Source organism: Orbicella faveolata, unplaced genomic scaffold (assembly GCF_042242905.1).
Source record: "Orbicella faveolata isolate gen_17 unplaced genomic scaffold, um_ofav_v1 contig_4, whole genome shotgun sequence".
NCBI lineage: Eukaryota > Metazoa > Cnidaria > Anthozoa > Scleractinia > Merulinidae > Orbicella > Orbicella faveolata.
Window position 1 is genome coordinate 2,338,162 of NW_028301569.1, and position 19,513 is coordinate 2,357,674.

General features: G+C 39.5%; 1 protein-coding gene across 1 annotated transcript; it reads left to right on the plus strand.

Annotated features, from left to right (window-relative positions):
• The first annotated feature begins 1,707 nt into the window (after positions 1-1,707).
• LOC149100918 (uncharacterized) lies at positions 1,708-12,696 on the plus strand. Its single transcript, XM_089276054.1, has 5 exons — positions 1,708-2,847; positions 4,726-4,872; positions 6,252-6,353; positions 9,553-9,733; positions 11,927-12,696. The coding sequence occupies exons 2-5, from the start codon at positions 4,846-4,848 to the stop codon at positions 12,088-12,090; spliced, it is 474 nt and encodes a 157-aa protein (XP_089132180.1). The 5' UTR covers positions 1,708-2,847; positions 4,726-4,845; the 3' UTR covers positions 12,091-12,696.
• Positions 12,697-19,513: the final 6,817 nt, after the last annotated feature.

Genomic DNA, 19,513 nt, shown 5'->3' on the forward strand with positions numbered 1-19,513 from the left:
TCACGGAAATTCTGCATTGCTCAAATTCCTTAGGCAACTGACACACGTAATACGTAATTCCTCAAACACTTCCTTAAGCATAGCAGGTCGAGGAGTATTAACCTCTTTTCAGCAAATGCAGCACACGGCGCCATCACGCGCGAGGTTTATGTCGATCAAAGTGCTGAAACGATGGAAAATAGCGGGTATAAGTTTTCATTCACTTCCTTGAACACATCATAAGCCTATCAAGGCGATTAATTCAACGCATGAAGCAAGCACTAATAGGAAGTGCATGTCAATCAAATTGTTCAAACGATAAATTACGTGTAATTCCTTTTCACATCCATCAGCAAAGAAGGTCAACTAAAAATATACCCTTCTCTTCAACAACTGCACGAGAAGTACTCGTGTCAAGCTTGCTTCACACCAAATCGCACAAGCGACGTTATTACAGTACATCCGTAACGACATACGTTGCCGTTGGGTTACATCTAATTACCCCGGTCTAAGCATCAAAGGGCATCAAACGTGGTGTGATTATTATTCGTCATACTGGTCGACAGTCATTTGACAGTCAGTTAGGTAAACTTCGCTTCTCAGAAATTCGACAATTTCCGGTTTTCCTGGAAACTTTCTCAACACGGGTTACCAAACCCTGAGCCTATTCTATTCAGACCCCCCAGGGCTGCAGTAGTCGGGAAGATGCGATATTTTCGGCCGAGCGATCGATATTCTCAGGTGAAAGTTAACTTCAACCCTTGAAGTAAACTTTTGCCTGAAAATATCGCTCGCCCGAAAATATCGCATCGTCTCGACGACTATCACCCCCTGGGTCTCCGAGGATGATTCAGACCAAAATAAGTCAATTTCCATACAAATTTATTATTTTCACACCTGCTAGCTGCTTACTTTGTTACACAAACCAAAGCACTTGCCTCAGTCATGTTTTTACGTTTTTGTTGCCGTTTTGTTTTTTTGAAGGGAGAAAGTAAAACACTGCTAGCAAATAAATAAGAGAATCTAACCATGGACATTGCCTCAGTCAGTTTAACTTTTTTCTCTCTACAACCCTGGTATTTTCACTACCGATTGGTAGGAATCAAAAGTTGGGTCAAGCGGCAACGTTGGAGTTCTATCGAATGAACAAAGAAAAATTGTGGTTTCTGCTTTGGTCGTTCGCCTATGAAGCGAATCGCTGGTTAATCGATAGGCAACTGATGAATGTATCATTCCCGGATTCACATCATTATCACGACTAACCTCACAGAAATTGTTGATTGATCAAATTCCTTAGGTAACTGACAGACGTAATCCGTAATTTCACAATCACTTCCTTAAGCATAGCAGGTTCACACATGCTTACCTCTTTTCAACAATGTAATACACGACGTCATCACGCGGGAAGCTTACGTCGATAGAAAATAGCGGGTATAAGTTTTAATTCACTTCCTTCAACATGTCGATTAAATTGTTCAAACGATAAATAGCGTATAATTCCTCTTCACGTTCAACAGCAAGGAAGGTCAACTACAATATGCCCTTTTCCTTAGCAACTACACGAGAGGTACCCGTATCAAGCTTGCTTCACACTTCATGGTACTAGCGACGTTGCCTTCGGTTATACTAAGCGTGAGGGCCGTACTAGGAGAATATCGGCCCTTGGTCTCTTTTGTATGGACTCTACAAAATAAACCGAGAGCCGATATTCTCTCATCACGGTCCCAAACAATCTTGGTTAATAAGAGATTTATTACACGATGGAAACTAACAGAAAATCTTCAAGAGTGATCTTGCGGGATCATTCGGGACAGTGCCCGGTCCAATACTTAGAGAATATTGAACCGGCAATGGAGCAATCTGGTTGGTTGTTTTTAGTTATCACCCCTCCGAACTAACCTATGCCGTGTTTTCACGAGAGAGGTTTACTACGGTTACTGCTTACCGAGGTTTCGTAACTAAACCGCAGTTATTAGAGAAGCTGTTTACGCGAAACTAATTAACTTATGTTGCTCAGAAACTATTGGGAAATTATAAAATTTGACTTTGCTCCAATGCCGAACGTAGGTCGTTGTCAATTTGCTTGCGATGATGTCGAGCCAAACTCTCCTTAAATGTAAAGCTTTGTAGATGAATATTGGAAAGAAAATTTTGATATCTCGCTGAGCCTCTTCCCGCAAAAAAACCTGAAACGGCATCTGCCATGGAGCCCAGGCTACATAAATGTTTACCGGTACTTCTTCTTATTCGGGGCCGCTTCTACTCCATAGACCTGAATTATGATTTTTTTTTCTCTCTATTTGTGGTAGGTCTTCTAGTTGCGCCTGCCTGTACACTGCTACTAAGTGTGAGGAAAGAGAATTAGATAATTAAGTACGTTCTACATATTCGCTTTCGCTATCAGAAAATATAGAAATCCGACATAGATATATTTGTTTTAGTTCGTTTTGCATTTCTAAGTTACAGGTTACTGTTCCAGTTCATTGACCGTAACAGACACCTGCTAGTTTCTTGAAGGATCATAGCTGTAATAAGCGTTGAACTGTAATTACTACCTGCAATAGTCTTTTGTCAAACTGTTATCTACCTGTATTGTTTTGAAAGTTATTAATCTTGTAAACGTTGAATTCCGTTATAGCCAATCAAGCTTTCTGAAATGTATTAGATAATGTTTAGTTAAGACTTTTTAATAACTTTACGTAATCGTTTAGAATTGTGTTTTCGGCTTAAATAGTCGTGCCTTGTAAAATATTCTTTGGTTACATTCTGGCTGCATTCCGGTTATGTTCCGGTTGCATTCTGGTTGTGTTCTTGGATTAAAACGATATCGTTGGACCTAAGTTCTGACTGCTGTTGACGTCTCTCAAGGTAATTCACTGTAACAGATCCGGTACTGATCCCCGCAGCAAGAGAGTTTCCCAGGTTTTTTACAGAAGTGCTTTCCCAGGCCAAAAACCTATTATCACATAAGCTACTGAGCTTCTAACAGAAAGAAAACGCTTATGGTACTTGACGATGAACGGGAAACAGCAGTCCGGGATTTCTTTGCCTAAACATGAGTTTATTTAGCTTTTTTGCCCGTTGACTTGAAACCTACTTACATTAGAGGAAATCATTGTCTATTTTTCTCTTCTTTACGCGCTGCACGCGTGAACACTTGCTGCCAAGATATCGCGACGTCTGCTTTTCCTCGGTTACCGTCGGTTATTGAACTAAACCATGCCTGATGAGGCGTTCAACTATTGGCAAACTTAGGTTTAGTTGCTTTTGATTTTGCCGCCATTTATCGAGGTTTGCTACTGTGTTTACACGATTAAAAATTTCACTTCAGTAACGTTAAAACAAAACCAAGGTAAACTTCTCTCGTGAAAACACGGGCTTAGTCGTGTAATACATAGAGGAAATTACGTGGCCGCGCGGAGATACAAAATTTCTCTGCAAGTCTTTTTAATAGCTTGAAAAATAACACGAGATGAGAAATTTGGTATCTCCAAGTAGCCTGGGTAGCTTGGCGGTTTAAGCAACGCGGCTTTCGCGCTTGGTATCGCGGCTTCGCCGCTTTCTTAGCGCGCTCAAATTGCCTAAAAACCGCCAAGCTACGCAGGCTAATCCCCAAGGGGCCATGTAATCTTACATCAATGAAATACCAAACCATTTCACTTTTGCTGCGAAAGGCGCGATTTATTATGTAACCACAGCAACCTTGAGCTTTCCACTTAGCAAGATATATATGTTATTTTTACGTCTGAAGATATCACGTTTTCGCGCGAAAGCTGACCTGGTTTTCTTTGGTCTTTATATAATAAATCTAAGTATCAAACGTCGTGTGACAGCATGATTCGTCATACTGACAGTCAGATCATTGACAGTCAGTTAGGTAAACTTTGCACCTTCCATCATCGCTTCTCAGAAATTCGACAGTTTCCGGTTTTCCTAGAAACTTTCTTAACACATCCTGACCCTATTCAGACCAAAATAAGTAACATCATGATTGCATAATTGTGGTTTTGTCTGCCGCTCTGATAAATGATAAGTTTCCCAAAATGATTACTGATCGAGTTTATTGATGACCAGCGCGTTCTTTTTTCGACAAGACGCAAAATTATATCTTCGTCATTCTACTTGAAAACTATTTCTAAAACGGTATGACAGTGTTTATATCAGTGAAAGTTACTAGCAATTCTGGTTTTCGCGTTTGGCCTCTAAATTATAGCAAATCTTTGAATTATATTTAGTATATAATTGTTAAGTACTCAAGTAGTCATATCTTTCTATTCTTTTCTCGAGAAATACTCCTGGAGTTAAAACACACCCTTCTTATCTTATCAACAGAGTTAGCATTGAATTGCGGAGAAGATGTGAAGACATGATTCATCATCGCGGTTATATACCTAGACTTTCATGAGGTCGACTTGTGGCAAGTCTATTACACATATAACTTAAGCAGTTGTGAAATTGCTCAAGTTACAGTCCTTAGAAGATATTGGTATAAGATTTTCAAAGCAAATCTGATTTGTGCAAAATTCAGGATTTACTGATTTTGAGTCGTTTTCTTTGCTATTTCCATGGAAAAAAATATGAGTACGTTATACCAAACTCAGTCTATTTACAACAACGGGTGCAATTTTGAATTCGATCAAGTGAAGACTGGTAAAAACCTTATTTAAAAGGTTAGGTATGATCCAGAAAGAACTGACACCTTAAAACGATAAATAAGAATCTAAGCTCAAGGGTCTCTCCTTACAGGTTGAGCGCTATGCTTTCAATATCGTTGAAAACGGAACAAACTTTAATGAGGAGGTGGAAGTTAATGTGGACGAACAAACAGAAGTGATTCGAGTTCCTCAACACAACAGTGTGGATGCAATGGACGTTATGAATGATTTCGAAGTGGTGAGTCTTGTATTTCAGTAGTAGTCAAAATGGCTTTGAGCCACTGAACTCGGAAAATGAATTATGTATTAAAGAATATCGAGGTTCGTATTATAAACCAATTTATCATGGAGTGCACTCTCGGGAAACTCGCACAGTGTCTGTACCGTACATGGGCATTTTTCAAAAAGTTCATAGGAAGGTTTATTTTGACAAAATCATAATTTCATTATTTTATTTGCTTAATAAATAACAGTGAAGGAGTCACAGAGTCCATTTTTGAGTTCTTCCTACTACCGTAGTCTAAAGTGGCAAGAACATTTTGTTTGGTCAATAAGATGCATTGGTTTTGTCTACGCAGTCACCCGTTAGTCCATTGCGTCCGTTTATTACTAAATAACACTATTGTCGAACGTCTAAACAGATCCAAAAATGAAAAACGAGAATCGTGAAAAAGGACAAAAACAAATAACTTTATCTTTAAACGGAGGACCTCATGACAAAAACGATAACTAATAGTGAATGGTTCAAGAAACATGGAATTAAGTTCATTGTGTCCCTAAATAGAGCCTAAATAAGTTGTTTAGAATTGCAAACATCGTTAAAAATAATGTACACGCCCTAGGTAGATGGTAAACTTGCGCACGTGCTTCAGTGTAAAGAGTATGAGTCCATAGGCTCCAGTTAACGGAATTGAAAAGTACTAATTGTGCCAGAAGAGTGTCAGATAGTAGTAAACCAGGTCAAGGAAGCGAAATCTAGCTTAAAACGTGTTATCGACGTTTCATCACTGTCAGCGAAACGAGGATTGAAAGAAAACCTCAGGCATTTCAAGACCAAATTTGTGGGATAAAGTGCGCCTGGCAGTTACCCTGTATCATAAACTGATTTGTCACATATTCACTCGTCACGCGTGACCGCAAGACTGCACATCACAAATCGTACATTCGCCAACCTTTGTCTAGCCTTTACCACACGCTGCGCACTACAAGTTGAGCACTGGCAGAATGCATGAGGCCGTGATCAGTGTAGGTTTATGTATTCTGTTAATAAACAGGTCTCATTTCGCAACATTAGGGATCACTTACACTAGAATCTTCGATTAGTAACGAAAAGAGATGACCAGGCGTTGATATCTTTAAAAAGATTTGGACATATATCTTCGAGCCAAATCTTGTTCTTTTAAGAAATTAAAAAAAAAAAAAAAAAAAATACTGTGATCACAAAACTGGAAATTTTTCTCTTTTTATTAAAAGTCTGTTCAAAGAGTTATCTCGTCACTGTTCATTATCACTGAGGTATTGTTTGTTTTTTCGAAGCTAACGGGCCATATTTAGTGTTAACGAGCTAAACCGATTCAGCCTTCTTAGCAAATAACTAACCCCGTTTTTCACGCATAGGGTTTGACAGTTCGTCGTGTTCCATCAACTAAAGATTGCTGCGTGTCAAAGTTGGATTCATCTTTACCTTCACCAGAGACATTGAGGCGCGACATGGATCAGGTGAGTTTGTATTTACAGGGTCGGGATGAGCAATTAAACTTATTCAGCCGCTTTTTAAGCGATGACGTAGTCATTAAGCTTAACGCATCGCATTCTTTTGGATGGGCAGCGTAGAGCTTTTGTCGCGCTGCGCTTATGTCGCGCACGATTCGCCGCTCTGTGGAAGGGAAATACAGTCTGGGAGGTAGTAAATAAGCACTGTGTGAGCATTGTATGAGCACTGAAATATCTGAACTGAACTTATGTGTGTGGGAGACGCGATAGGTCAAGGTCCTACATTAAATTTACGTATTGGTGAACTTTGTTTAGGGCTGAACTAAACATAACTGTGGGCCGAAATTTTGTGAAATTGAGCTAGAATTGAAGAAAAGCATAGAAGAAGTTCGCTGTGAAAGCAGTTGAGATAGCAGAAAGCAATGGAGAATAGTATACGTAACGAAAAGGTGAGCTAGCTGAAGTTTTTTTCTTGATCAGAATTGGTTAATGTAGCTTGGATTATGGTGTCTTAAGTAGAAACAGAGCGGGAGTTGGGTTACACAACATTTATATTTGAAACCAGTTGAGATTGCAGGAAGCAATGGGGAATAGTGTAACGAAAAGGTGAGCTAGCTGAAGGTTTTGCTTTGATCAGAATTGGTTAATGTAGCTTAGATTATGGTCTCTTTAATGGAAAACAGAGCAGCCGTTGGGTTACACAACATTTACATGAAAGCCAAAGAATACTCAAGTCATGAGAGAGGGAAGTTCTGGTTTATGCTATTGTTTATATTTTACTCGGAGGCAATGCAATGTATCTTTCAACTTTAAAAAAAGTAATTCGCTGAAGAACTAATCCTTTTGCTGTAATGAAAACAGCTTATAACTGTCGCGCATGATAAGAGCACAAATTAGGTTTGGTTTGTGAAAAACAACCAGAAGAGTCTAGAAGACGTGATTTAACCACGGGATTTTCAGCTGAAAACCATTCACAATGGAAAACAGGTTATTTTTGTAATAAAACAGAAGGTTTACAGTAGTGATAATGAATTCAAGTTACAATTTATTTGCAGTTTTTCAGTAGTTTTTGCGGTAAAGTTTTACAAATGTGGTATTTTAAATTTTCTCTCAACGGAAGAGTGGTTGTGATTAAACAATAGATAATGGTTTTGTCAGTGGTAAATCAATAGGAAGGTTCATTAAAAACAGGTATAAGGTTAAAACAACACATTAATTTCAGGTGAGGTAATTAGCGTTGCCAAATGTCTGTTATTTCAAGATAAGGTGTTGATTTCAGGGAGAAACGGTGAAAATACTGTTTGTTGTTTTCAAGTTTGCGTATGTTGTTGATGTACTTTGAACAACACGTTTCACTATATCTGGAGAGATGCAAGTTTATTCATTTCTTTGCAGCTTCTAGGATCAGCAGAAAGAGTTTATTCGCCATCTTTGGTTTCGGGGAACTAGGAACTTATCCTTTGCGGCTGTCTTTTGCAATTTGTAGGATCCGTGGAGTGTCTTTAATTTCAGCGTTTAAAAGAACATTTTTATTGTCGATTGTGCTTTATGCAAAATGGGATAAATTTGCGCTCACCGGCAAACTGATGATGCGAACAGATCATCTATACATACAACTTTATATCTACAAGCAAGTTGCACGCGCGATAGGTCAAGGGTCAACCGGCAATAAATTTACGTATTGGTGAGCGCTGTTTAGCCCGGACCTTTTGCTGTCTTAAGGTGAATTCAATTGAATGAGCACTGTCAGAGCAGTGTATGAGCACTGAAATATCTGAACTTATCTGTGAAACGTGAAATAAACTGTAATAGTGAAAGTCTGGATCCGCCACCGGATTTCTCTTGGGGACATCTATCACAATATTCTTTTACACTGTTTTATTTCATAAAAAAAGTCTCACTGCCGGTCATTTCGAGAAGTAAACAAAAGGGAAAAAGGTGAATTGCATTATTCAGTTCAAAGAGGAACAATTGAACAAAGGGAACAAGTAAGCTTGGACTCTCAAAACCCAACTATGCGAAGCTACTTACAATACAGCTACCTCCCACACAGGTTGTATCTTACTTTTACTTTTAATTAAGCTTAACCATCAGCCTGTCTGTTTATGTTCCAATTTTCTTGGAACAATTTTAGAAATAGCACGTACACGTCATCGCTTCTGCATGCATTGCATGCCGTTTATTTTTATTAAGAAGATGTAATTTATTGCTAAGAAGCGGTAATAAAGCCAAAGCGCTGGCTTTAATTAACTTTGACCCTCAGGGACTCTCCTTTCCTAGGTAGAAACCTATTCCTTTTATATTAATTTTGACAGAAAAGCATATACGTTCCATATATGTTCCATAGAATATGGTGTAGAGCTCCTTTCACGAACTTACAATAGACATACTGAATCCTTTTTCTGTGCCCTTGGATTGAATAACCCCTCGAAATAATTACTCGCAGTGAAAGTCTACCGTATTATAAACCCCTAGTTTGAAAGACACCCCTTTCGAGCTGAGCCTTACCGTATAGTCCATTTTATCTGTTGAGAGTGCGCGCGTTCTGATTGGTCAAAAACCCACGTTTCATCAGAGTATATAACCTAGAAAAAGCGTGCTTTTTTGTTTTTCGCCTAAAAATCTATATTATAAAGCAAATAAAGAAGCGTAAGCCGTGTATTACACTGTGATAAAAAACTCCGGACATTTGAGAACACTCGACAAATGTAGAAAACACTCGCCTGCGGCTCGTGTTTTCTACATTTCCCTCGTGTTCTCAAATGCCCGTCGTGTTTTATCACGGTGTAATACACGGCTTGGCTTCTTTATTTGCTAATTAATACGTCGTGTGTGTAACCATTTTCGGAACATTTCCAAAGATTGGCAAAGACTTACGAAAATTTCTGAGAGAGAAATCCAAAGATGTTTTGACTATATAGAAAGAAATCGAATATAATTGAAGATTAGACGACCCACAGGAAAAATTTATTCAATATATACAAATTTTGATGTAACCTTTCCTGATCGTTGCAACTAAAAAAGAAAACACGGCTTGTTACAGCTGCGAATAAGGCAAGTCTAAAAACTGATTCCGAGTACCTTTAGAAATGTGCAAGATCTGGATTGTAGATTTTTTTAAATACCTGTCACAAAAATCTCAAAAAACATCATTATTAATCAAAAAGTTGAATTTTATTGAATTTCTCTTTGTATAATACTCCAGGCGTCCAGGCAGTCCTTACCTGATAAAGTGAAAGTTGAGAGAACTGTGCTGCAAGTGCTAGGTTTTGCAGATCGCTTGGCCTTACCTCAGAAGTTTCTGGATTTCTGTGGCAGTTTTCCAATCACCAAGGTTGAGGAAATCTCGTTAGACTCCATGAACACAACCATGGTCCAAGAACAGGGTAAGTAAACGACTTTCACTATCTTAAATTGCCCGTATGAGACACAGAACAACACCGCATGCGCTGGGCAACAGTGCAAATATAGCCGTTTTATAAAGGTCTATAAACGACGAGCAATCTTTAAAAGTAACACTTTTATATATGAGTAATAACGAAGAGGCAAGATTTGCTGTTACTCCGAGTTTCGTGCTTACGCACTCATCAGACAGTATTTCTGTTAATGTTAATGGGATCTGCTACTTCCTCATATGGTAACACTTTTATATATAATTATTCCTGACGTAACAGGTTACCGTAGCAGCAGTATAGCCTGTTAAAAACACCATTGATTTTACTTTTAGTGCTTACCGCTCAAAAACGGGTTCGGTAAACTATATTTCTTATGACCGAATTGTGATCAGTATGTTAGAATACGACTGTTTGCCAGGTTTAAAACGATCTTTGAACGGGAAAAGTAGTTAGTCAGTTAAACAACAAACAGAGAAAGAGAAGGAAGTAAAAAAATTATAATCTGATAAAGGGCTTTTGGGTGGGAAGATTTGTTACGTTATTTAAGGACTTTGATAAGCCAATACTCAGAGGCTCCCTTGGGTGACCCTCGGGGATAATCGCCGAGAACTCCATTACCGTTCTAGAACAGGGTGAAGGATTTTTAAATAGCTGAATAAAACCTTCGGCAGCCACAATATTGAACGAAGTCAAAACCCGGCTGTTTATGTTTCAGGTGGCCGAACTCAGTTTTTGTTAACGCTCTTGCTAGTGCGATTCATCGAGATTCAGGTTTACAAAGCAAAAACATGGCGCCGGTACAGCGATCATTTTATCTACTCTATGCCCGTGCTATCTGTGCTATTTTTCTTCATAAATGACAAAGTATATGACAATTAATGGTCATTGATAACAATTGTAAGGTCCCTACAATTCTAACTAAAACAAATGCTATTGAGTGTCCGTCAATATTTAATACGAAAATTATCGATTAAATGCTAACAATTGATAACGATTATCATAGACCTTTCATTTTTTCGATTAAACATGCCAATTATAATGGAAAGAGTGAGAACTGGTCACAAAAAATGACTTCTTGGGACAATAAAGGGTAGCCTGTTACCAAGGTCTCATACCTGGTGAAAGAAAATCTGATGACGCAATGGGTATGAAGTCATACTGAATAACAGAAAAAGCTCAGTCAATTTTAGCTGTTTTTATGCCACGCTTACCTTATGTATAGGCTTAGATGATCGAAATCGAAATTTCCGCCTTCTGACAGAGCCAATCTGATTGAGTAATTCGCTGCGTTTCGTCTGCTCACGCTCTTAAAAAAAAGTTAGTCGATCGTCGATATCGTCTCGACAGATCAGGGGTACTTACCATTTACATGGGAAAACCGGAAATTCCAGTTAGGAAATGAAATGGTTCGCGACTTTACGTTTGGGAAGCTTCTGAAAATATGGGCCGTGATTTGAGATGATGCTATTTTTCTGCTCTTTTAGGTCTCTTTAGCTGATGTGGATATACTTTATAGCGATTCCCTCTCACACATAGTCGCATTTAATTGTTGAATATTTATGCCTGAAATTTCCAACCGGATGGTTTTTGTAAATGGTAAGCACCCCAGAACTGGATGCGAGCGGGCGAGGGTGTGGAAGACTGGGAGCGATAATATGAGGTAACGCTAGGTTATAGTAGGGAAGCATGGTGATGAACCGCACAAGTCAATGCGGACTTAATATGGATGTTTTAAGACAGGAAAGGAGAACGTTAAAGTGCGGTTAAAGTACGATTCAGTTATAGCAAAGAAAATGCATATATGCCGCGCGAAAGGGGACAAAGCATTTCTTTATAGTATCTCTGAAAACTAAGTGGGGGTGACCCCTAGTAGGATTATAAGAGATTTATTGCACGACTTATGATCAAAAAAGATCTGTGGAAACTCTACCTGGTCCAACACGTCGAAAGTATAGGACTTTCAATAAAACATTCTAATAACAAAAGAATTCTGATAGCCTAATTTTAGTCGTCGGCCCTCTCCGCTATTTTAAGTACGTAATAAATTAACAAAAATTAGCATTCTTAAAGTGCAGTTAAATTATAGCCAGGCGAAGTCTAATGAGGTCAGTTTAAAATAGTGTTGTAATTTAATGAAATTTTGACTTACTGAAGCAGTTTATATGCTCTTAATTTTTGGTTCAGGTCATGGACGTAGGAAGCGAAGCCATTATTGGTCGGACTGGAAAGGGTACAGCAGTTCAGAGGCGGCAACAATGAACTATTGCTTAGACAAATATGGACCTTCCGGAGTTAGGTTACGCTGCAAATACCAAACGACTTACTGCTATTACTACGGCATGTGCTAAAACCCAGACGGTGGACTCTGGACGATGGACGATGGACGATGGACGATGGACGATGGACGATGGACGATGGACGATGGACGATGGACGATGGACGATGGACGATGGACGATGGACGATGGACGATATCTCTGACATTCATTTATTTCTCTCAGACAAAGTATAAAATTGTCACACAATCTTTTGCTTTTGGCACGCGATGTTAAAATATTGAACAGCAAAAGTTCGAGGAGAAAGTTGTGATCGCGAATTGTTCGTCACGCAATTTCACGCATTCCTTCTTTTATCACGCAATGTCACCATGGAATTTTGAAATAGTGCACAGCGAAAATTCGTGCCCGCCCCGCTCCCCAGCAAGAATAAAAAAAACAAACTTATTTTGACTGGACAAATTTTGACCGCGGATTTTATGTCACGCAATGTCAGTTATTCATTTATTAAATTCTGACAACAAAGTATAAATTTTGTCACACAATCTTTTTCTTTTGTCCCGCAATCGATTGCTTTTTCACATGAATTATCCCAGACTGTACGCAGAAATCACGCAGGAGAATCGTAGCCCATACGGCAAGCACGTGATATGTTTTTGCATGAGTTGTCGTGGGTTGGGTGGGGGGGGGGGGGGGGAATAAGCAGCCTCACCTTAGTTTTTAAGCTGTTTTGGTGAAGCTTTCCACAAGCGGTCTGCCAGGATTATCGGTGCTTCCCATTACCATTTTTCCCTTCCTTTCCTTACGTGTTTCAATTTCATTTTCGCCAGCTCTGAAAGTTTTTATTGCAAGTATTTCAAAACTCCATGGTGACATCGCGTGACAAAAGCAAAAGATTGTGTGGAAAATTTATTCATGTTTATGTGCTTTGACTGAGAGAAATAAATGAATGCGTGACATTGCGTGACGAAAAATCCGCGAACTTCGTGATAATTTGTCCAGTCCAAATAAGTTATATTTTTGCTCGGGCAAGGGGAGGGCACGAATTTTCGCTGTTCAATAGTTTAACATCGACAAATAAATGAATGTCAGAGATATCGTCCATCGTCCATCGTCCATCGTCCATCCTCTATCGTCTATCGTCCAGAATCCACCGTCTGGGTTTTAGCACATGCCTATTACTACGCTAGGTGCGCTCACACCGGAAGCCTCAGTTTTGATTTTAAATGCAACTTAATTGTCCGCCGTTATAATTACCAGGGTATCTGTTGTACTCCTTCCTGCTGATCATGTGTTACGGGATGCAGTTGTTGTTGTCCAATCTTTTGATTTAAGAAGGTTATTTGTTATAGTTTCTATCTTTTTATTTAAGAGAGTCATTTGTTGCGTTCGACGAAGTGGAACGTAAACGGGTGTCTGGAAAACCCGAATAGCAAATAGTGAATGGTACGAATAGTGCGAATAGTGGCGAACAGTCTCGAACAGTGGCGAATAGTGGCGAATAGTGGCAAATAGTGGCAAATAGTAATCTCGCAGTTAACCTCGTAGCAACTTAGGATGGGATTTTTCCGCTAAAAAGCACAGACGCTTATCAGGACAAAAGGTGTTTCTAGGCGTAATTTCCTCTGTTTTAACCACTGCGGCAAAAGTATGAATACGTCTTTATTAGGTTATCCTTGTGTTTTCTGTTTTCTTAATGTCGGCGATGGACAGCTTACTAGCCTGAGTCCGGAGAAGAAAAGGTAATAAACTCACTGAAATTCTGTTGTTTATTTTGATAATTAATTAACGCTGGATATTAGATCTAAAGCGGTGACTATTGACGACTATTCGTCACTATGCGCCACTTGTCGCGACTGTTCGCCACTATTCGCACTATTCGAGACTATTCGCACTATTCGGGACTATTCGCGACTATTCGCTATTCGCTATTCGGGTTTTCCAGACACCCGAAAGCAAACCTAATTTTGACCTGTGGCTTTCCAGAGTTGGTATCCCTGTGCACGGTTATAGGCCGAAAAAAACACATTCCTGTAAGGACACCAAAATGGCCACCCCGCTTGATTTTTACAGGGGCACGTCACGGCCGGTAAACTGGTACCGTTTAATGCTAAGACATGTGATAGGACATGTGGCGAACATGTGAGTATGTGAGCAGGCCATGTGAGTTCGTCTTTCCGATGGATCTTTCTTTGACTTCTTTCCATTCAGTCGCCGTAAGCTTCGCTATTATGTGCTCTCAGCGTTAGATTTTGGCGAATTTAAACGCTTCGACGGTAGGATTTATCGAAATCTGAGGGAATTGTCCTTGTTTATTATTATCAATATACGCGGCCAAATTGAAAACCGCCCTCTTGAAAACACGCGCTTTGCGGGCCGCAAATGACTCCTAGCGGGCCGTTAATGTATTAACGGCCCTGCAGCTGATTGGTTCTCGGTTCATCATCCGATGAATATTAACCAATCAGGTTACGTTTATTGACGCGGGAAAACCATTCACGTGCGAACAGCTTGCGTAGTGAACGTTTGCCGTTTGGAAATTTCATTTTAAAATGGAAGAACTCCCAAATTTTCAGCTTTTTTCTAGTCAAAACTCGGACTTAGACAACGAACAACTGGATGAGATTGAGCAAAAAGCTCAAGCGAAAAACACCAAGAGAGCAACTGAGTGGGGAGTAAAAAAGTTCGAGAAATGGTGTGAGAAAAGAAAAATTACAGTGGATCTCAAAACAGTAAGTGCAACGGACTTGAGAGAAATTCTGCGAAAGTTCTTCGCTGAAGTGAAAACAGAGAAAGGCCAAGCATTAACTCCAAGTGCATTGACTGGAATTAGAGCGGCCATTCATCGCCATCTAACCTGTGCTCCACTCAGCCGAAACATAAACATTTTGCAAGACAGCGAATTTATGTCTGCCAACAAAATGTTTGAAGCGAAGGCCAAGCTATTTACGAAAGAAAACAATGCGAAACCAAAACACAAATCATCCATTCAGTCAGGAGACATGCAGAAATTGAATCGATACTTCATGGAAGGGCAGAACACGGACGGCGTTTGGAAAGATGCGGAGAAGTTAGTTGAGTTTATTTAGTTTTCGTTGTAATTTCATTTTGTTCGCCGCGGAATGGCGGGAGCTTAGAGGACAGTCATTTGATTTTTGCTAATCATTGTCATTAATCTTTTTAAAACTAGATCATATTTGACTTTTATTGTAAACAGAAAGGATTTTTATTCGGCTCTTGTTTAGCTGATCGTATTGTGGCAACAACTTTTCATATCATAGTTTCATGCTACATCTCTGTTAAACATTTTTTTCTTATTAAATGAATTTGTACGATTTGGCCTTGTGTATTGATAATAATGATAATCGCATGACTTTTGTCGGTCATATAGTTTATTTGTGTCCCTCGTAGCATCATTTGCGCCCTTGCGCTTCGCGCTCGGACGCAAATGATGCTACTCGGGCCACAAATAAACTATATGCCCTCCAAAAGTCATGTGATTGTCCTATTAACACGACTTGGCTTTGGGATGATAACCGTGGGGACAGCTACATTTTGATTGCATTTGTTGATTAGTTCCAGTCGCGACAGATAGCTCAGTCTTTATCCGGTCGAAATTTTATTGTTTGGAATCGGTGGAAAAATACTTTGAAGGCAAGATCCATAAGACTACTTTATTCATTAGGGGAAATACTCGAATTCGTCGCACGGAGTTTGTTTACGATAACCGACCACGCGAAACGAGCCCGCGATTGTAAAATGCTAGCTTAGAATAATGTACGTAATTTAAATATCCTTTGAAACTTGAGAGTCTACAGAAACTGGCGGCATCACGCAACGTATCAACGTGACCTTTTCACTAGCATGGACTTTGACACTATGCATATCTGACTGTAAAACCTCGGTTGCTGCTGAAACATGTTGATTTTAGCAGTAGACAAAGGTTGAAAGTCACCGTCTGTCTGAAAATCAAAAAGGTGTGTGGTGATTGACTTATTTTGGTCTGAATAGGGTCAGGATGTGTTAAGAAAGTTTCTAGGAAAACCGGAAACTGTCGAATTTCTGAGAAGCGATGATGGAAGGTGCAAAGTTTACCTAACTGACTGTCAATGATCTGACTGTCAGTATGACGAATCATGCTGTCACACGACGTTTGATACTTAGATTTATTATATAAAGACCAAAGAAAACCAGGTCAGCTTTCGCGCGAAAACATGATATCTTCAGACGTAAAAATAACATATATATCTTGCTAAGTGGAAAGCTCAAGGTTGCTGTGGTTACATAATAAATCGCGCCTTTCGCAGCAAAAGTGAAATGGTTTGGTATTTCATTGATGTAAGATTACATGGCCCCTTGGGGATTAGCCTGCGTAGCTTGGCGGTTTTTAGGCAATTTGAGCGCGCTAAGAAAGCGGCGAAGCCGCGATACCAAGCGCGAAAGCCGCGTTGCTTAAACCGCCAAGCTACCCAGGCTACTTGGAGATACCAAATTTCTCATCTCGTGTTATTTTTCAAGCTATTAAAAAGACTTGCAGAGAAATTTTGTATCTCCGCGCGGCCACGTAATTTCCTCTATGTATTACACGACTAAGCCCGTGTTTTCACGAGAGAAGTTTACCTTGGTTTTGTTTTAACGTTACTGAAGTGAAATTTTTAATCGTGTAAACACAGTAGCAAACCTCGATAAATGGCGGCAAAATCAAAAGCAACTAAACCTAAGTTTGCCAATAGTTGAACGCCTCATCAGGCATGGTTTAGTTCAATAACCGACGGTAACCGAGGAAAAGCAGACGTCGCGATATCTTGGCAGCAAGTGTTCACGCGTGCAGCGCGTAAAGAAGAGAAAAATAGACAATGATTTCCTCTAATGTAAGTAGGTTTCAAGTCAACGGGCAAAAAAGCTAAATAAACTCATGTTTAGGCAAAGAAATCCCGGACTGCTGTTTCCCGTTCATCGTCAAGTACCATAAGCGTTTTCTTTCTGTTAGAAGCTCAGTAGCTTATGTGATAATAGGTTTTTGGCCTGGGAAAGCACTTCTGTAAAAAACCTGGGAAACTCTCTTGCTGCGGGGATCAGTACCGGATCTGTTACAGTGAATTACCTTGAGAGACGTCAACAGCAGTCAGAACTTAGGTCCAACGATATCGTTTTAATCCAAGAACACAACCAGAATGCAACCGGAACATAACCGGAATGCAGCCAGAATGTAACCAAAGAATATTTTACAAGGCACGACTATTTAAGCCGAAAACACAATTCTAAACGATTACGTAAAGTTATTAAAAAGTCTTAACTAAACATTATCTAATACATTTCAGAAAGCTTGATTGGCTATAACGGAATTCAACGTTTACAAGATTAATAACTTTCAAAACAATACAGGTAGATAACAGTTTGACAAAAGACTATTGCAGGTAGTAATTACAGTTCAACGCTTATTACAGCTATGATCCTTCAAGAAACTAGCAGGTGTCTGTTACGGTCAATGAACTGGAACAGTAACCTGTAACTTAGAAATGCAAAACGAACTAAAACAAATATATCTATGTCGGATTTCTATATTTTCTGATAGCGAAAGCGAATATGTAGAACGTACTTAATTATCTAATTCTCTTTCCTCACACTTAGTAGCAGTGTACAGGCAGGCGCAACTAGAAGACCTACCACAAATAGAGAGAAAAAAAAATCATAATTCAGGTCTATGGAGTAGAAGCGGCCCCGAATAAGAAGAAGTACCGGTAAACATTTATGTAGCCTGGGCTCCATGGCAGATGCCGTTTCAGGTTTTTTTGCGGGAAGAGGCTCAGCGAGATATCAAAATTTTCTTTCCAATATTCATCTACAAAGCTTTACATTTAAGGAGAGTTTGGCTCGACATCATCGCAAGCAAATTGACAACGACCTACGTTCGGCATTGGAGCAAAGTCAAATTTTATAATTTCCCAATAGTTTCTGAGCAACATAAGTTAATTAGTTTCGCGTAAACAGCTTCTCTAATAACTGCGGTTTAGTTACGAAACCTCGGTAAGCAGTAACCGTAGTAAACCTCTCTCGTGAAAACACGGCATAGGTTAGTTCGGAGGGGTGATAACTAAAAACAACCAACCAGATTGCTCCATTGCCGGTTCAATATTCTCTAAGTATTGGACCGGGCACTGTCCCGAATGATCCCGCAAGATCACTCTTGAAGATTTTCTGTTAGTTTCCATCGTGTAATAAATCTCTTATTAACCAAGATTGTTTGGGACCGTGATGAGAGAATATCGGCTCTCGGTTTATTTTGTAGAGTCCATACAAAAGAGACCAAGGGCCGATATTCTCCTAGTACGGCTCTTCTATCGACGTAAGCTTACATTTCTGTAAAGAGGTAAGTATTTCTGAACCTGCTATGCTTTAAGGAAGTGATTGTGGAATTACGGATTACGTCTGTCAGTTACCGAAGGAATTTGATCAATCAACAATTTCCGTGAGGTTAGTCGTGATATTGATGTGAATCAGGAATGATACATTCATCAGTTACCTATCGATTAACCAGCGACTCGCTTCATAGGCGAACGACCAAAGCAGAAACCACAATTTTTCTTTGTTCATTCGATAGAACTCCAACGTTGCTGTTTGACACAGGGCTGTAGAGAGAAAAAAGTTAAACTGACCGAGGCAATGTCCATGGTTGGATTCTCTTATTTATTTGCTAGCAGTGTTTTACTTTCTCCCTTCAAAAAAACAAAACAACAAAAACGTAAAAACATGACTGAGGCAAGTGCTTTGGTTTGTGTTATACTCCATCTAGAACTAAAGTAAGCAGCTAGCAGGTGTGAAAATAATAAATTTGTATGGAAATTGACTTATTTTGGTCTGAATCATCCTTGGAGACCCAGGGCTGATAGTCGGGACGATGCGATGTTTTCGGGCGAGCGATATTTTCAGGCAAAAGTTTACTTCAAGGGTTGAAGTTAACTTTCACCTCAGAATATCGATCGCTCGGCCAAAAATATCGTATCTTCCCGACTACTGCAGCCCCTGGGGGGTCTGAATAGGCTCAGGATTTGGTAACCCGTGTTGAGAAAGTTTCCAGAAAAACCGGAAATCGTCGAGTTTCTGAGAAGAGAAGTTTACCTAACTGACTGTCAAATGACTGTCAGTTTGACGAATGATGATCACACAACGTTTGATGTTCTTTGATACTTATACCCGGTAATTAGATGTAACCAACGGCAACGTATGTCGTTACGAATATACTGTAATAACGTCGCTTGTGCGATTTGGTGTGAAGCAAGCTTGACACGAGTACTTCTCGCGCAGTTGTTGAGGAGAAGGGTATACTTTTAGTTGACCTTCTTTGCTGATGGATGTGAAGGGGAATTACACGTCATTTATCGTTTGAACAATTTGATTGACATGCACTTCCTATTAGTGCTTGCTTCGCGTGTTGAATTAATCGCCTTGATAGGCTTATGATGTGTTCAAGGAAGTGAATGAAAACTTATACCCAC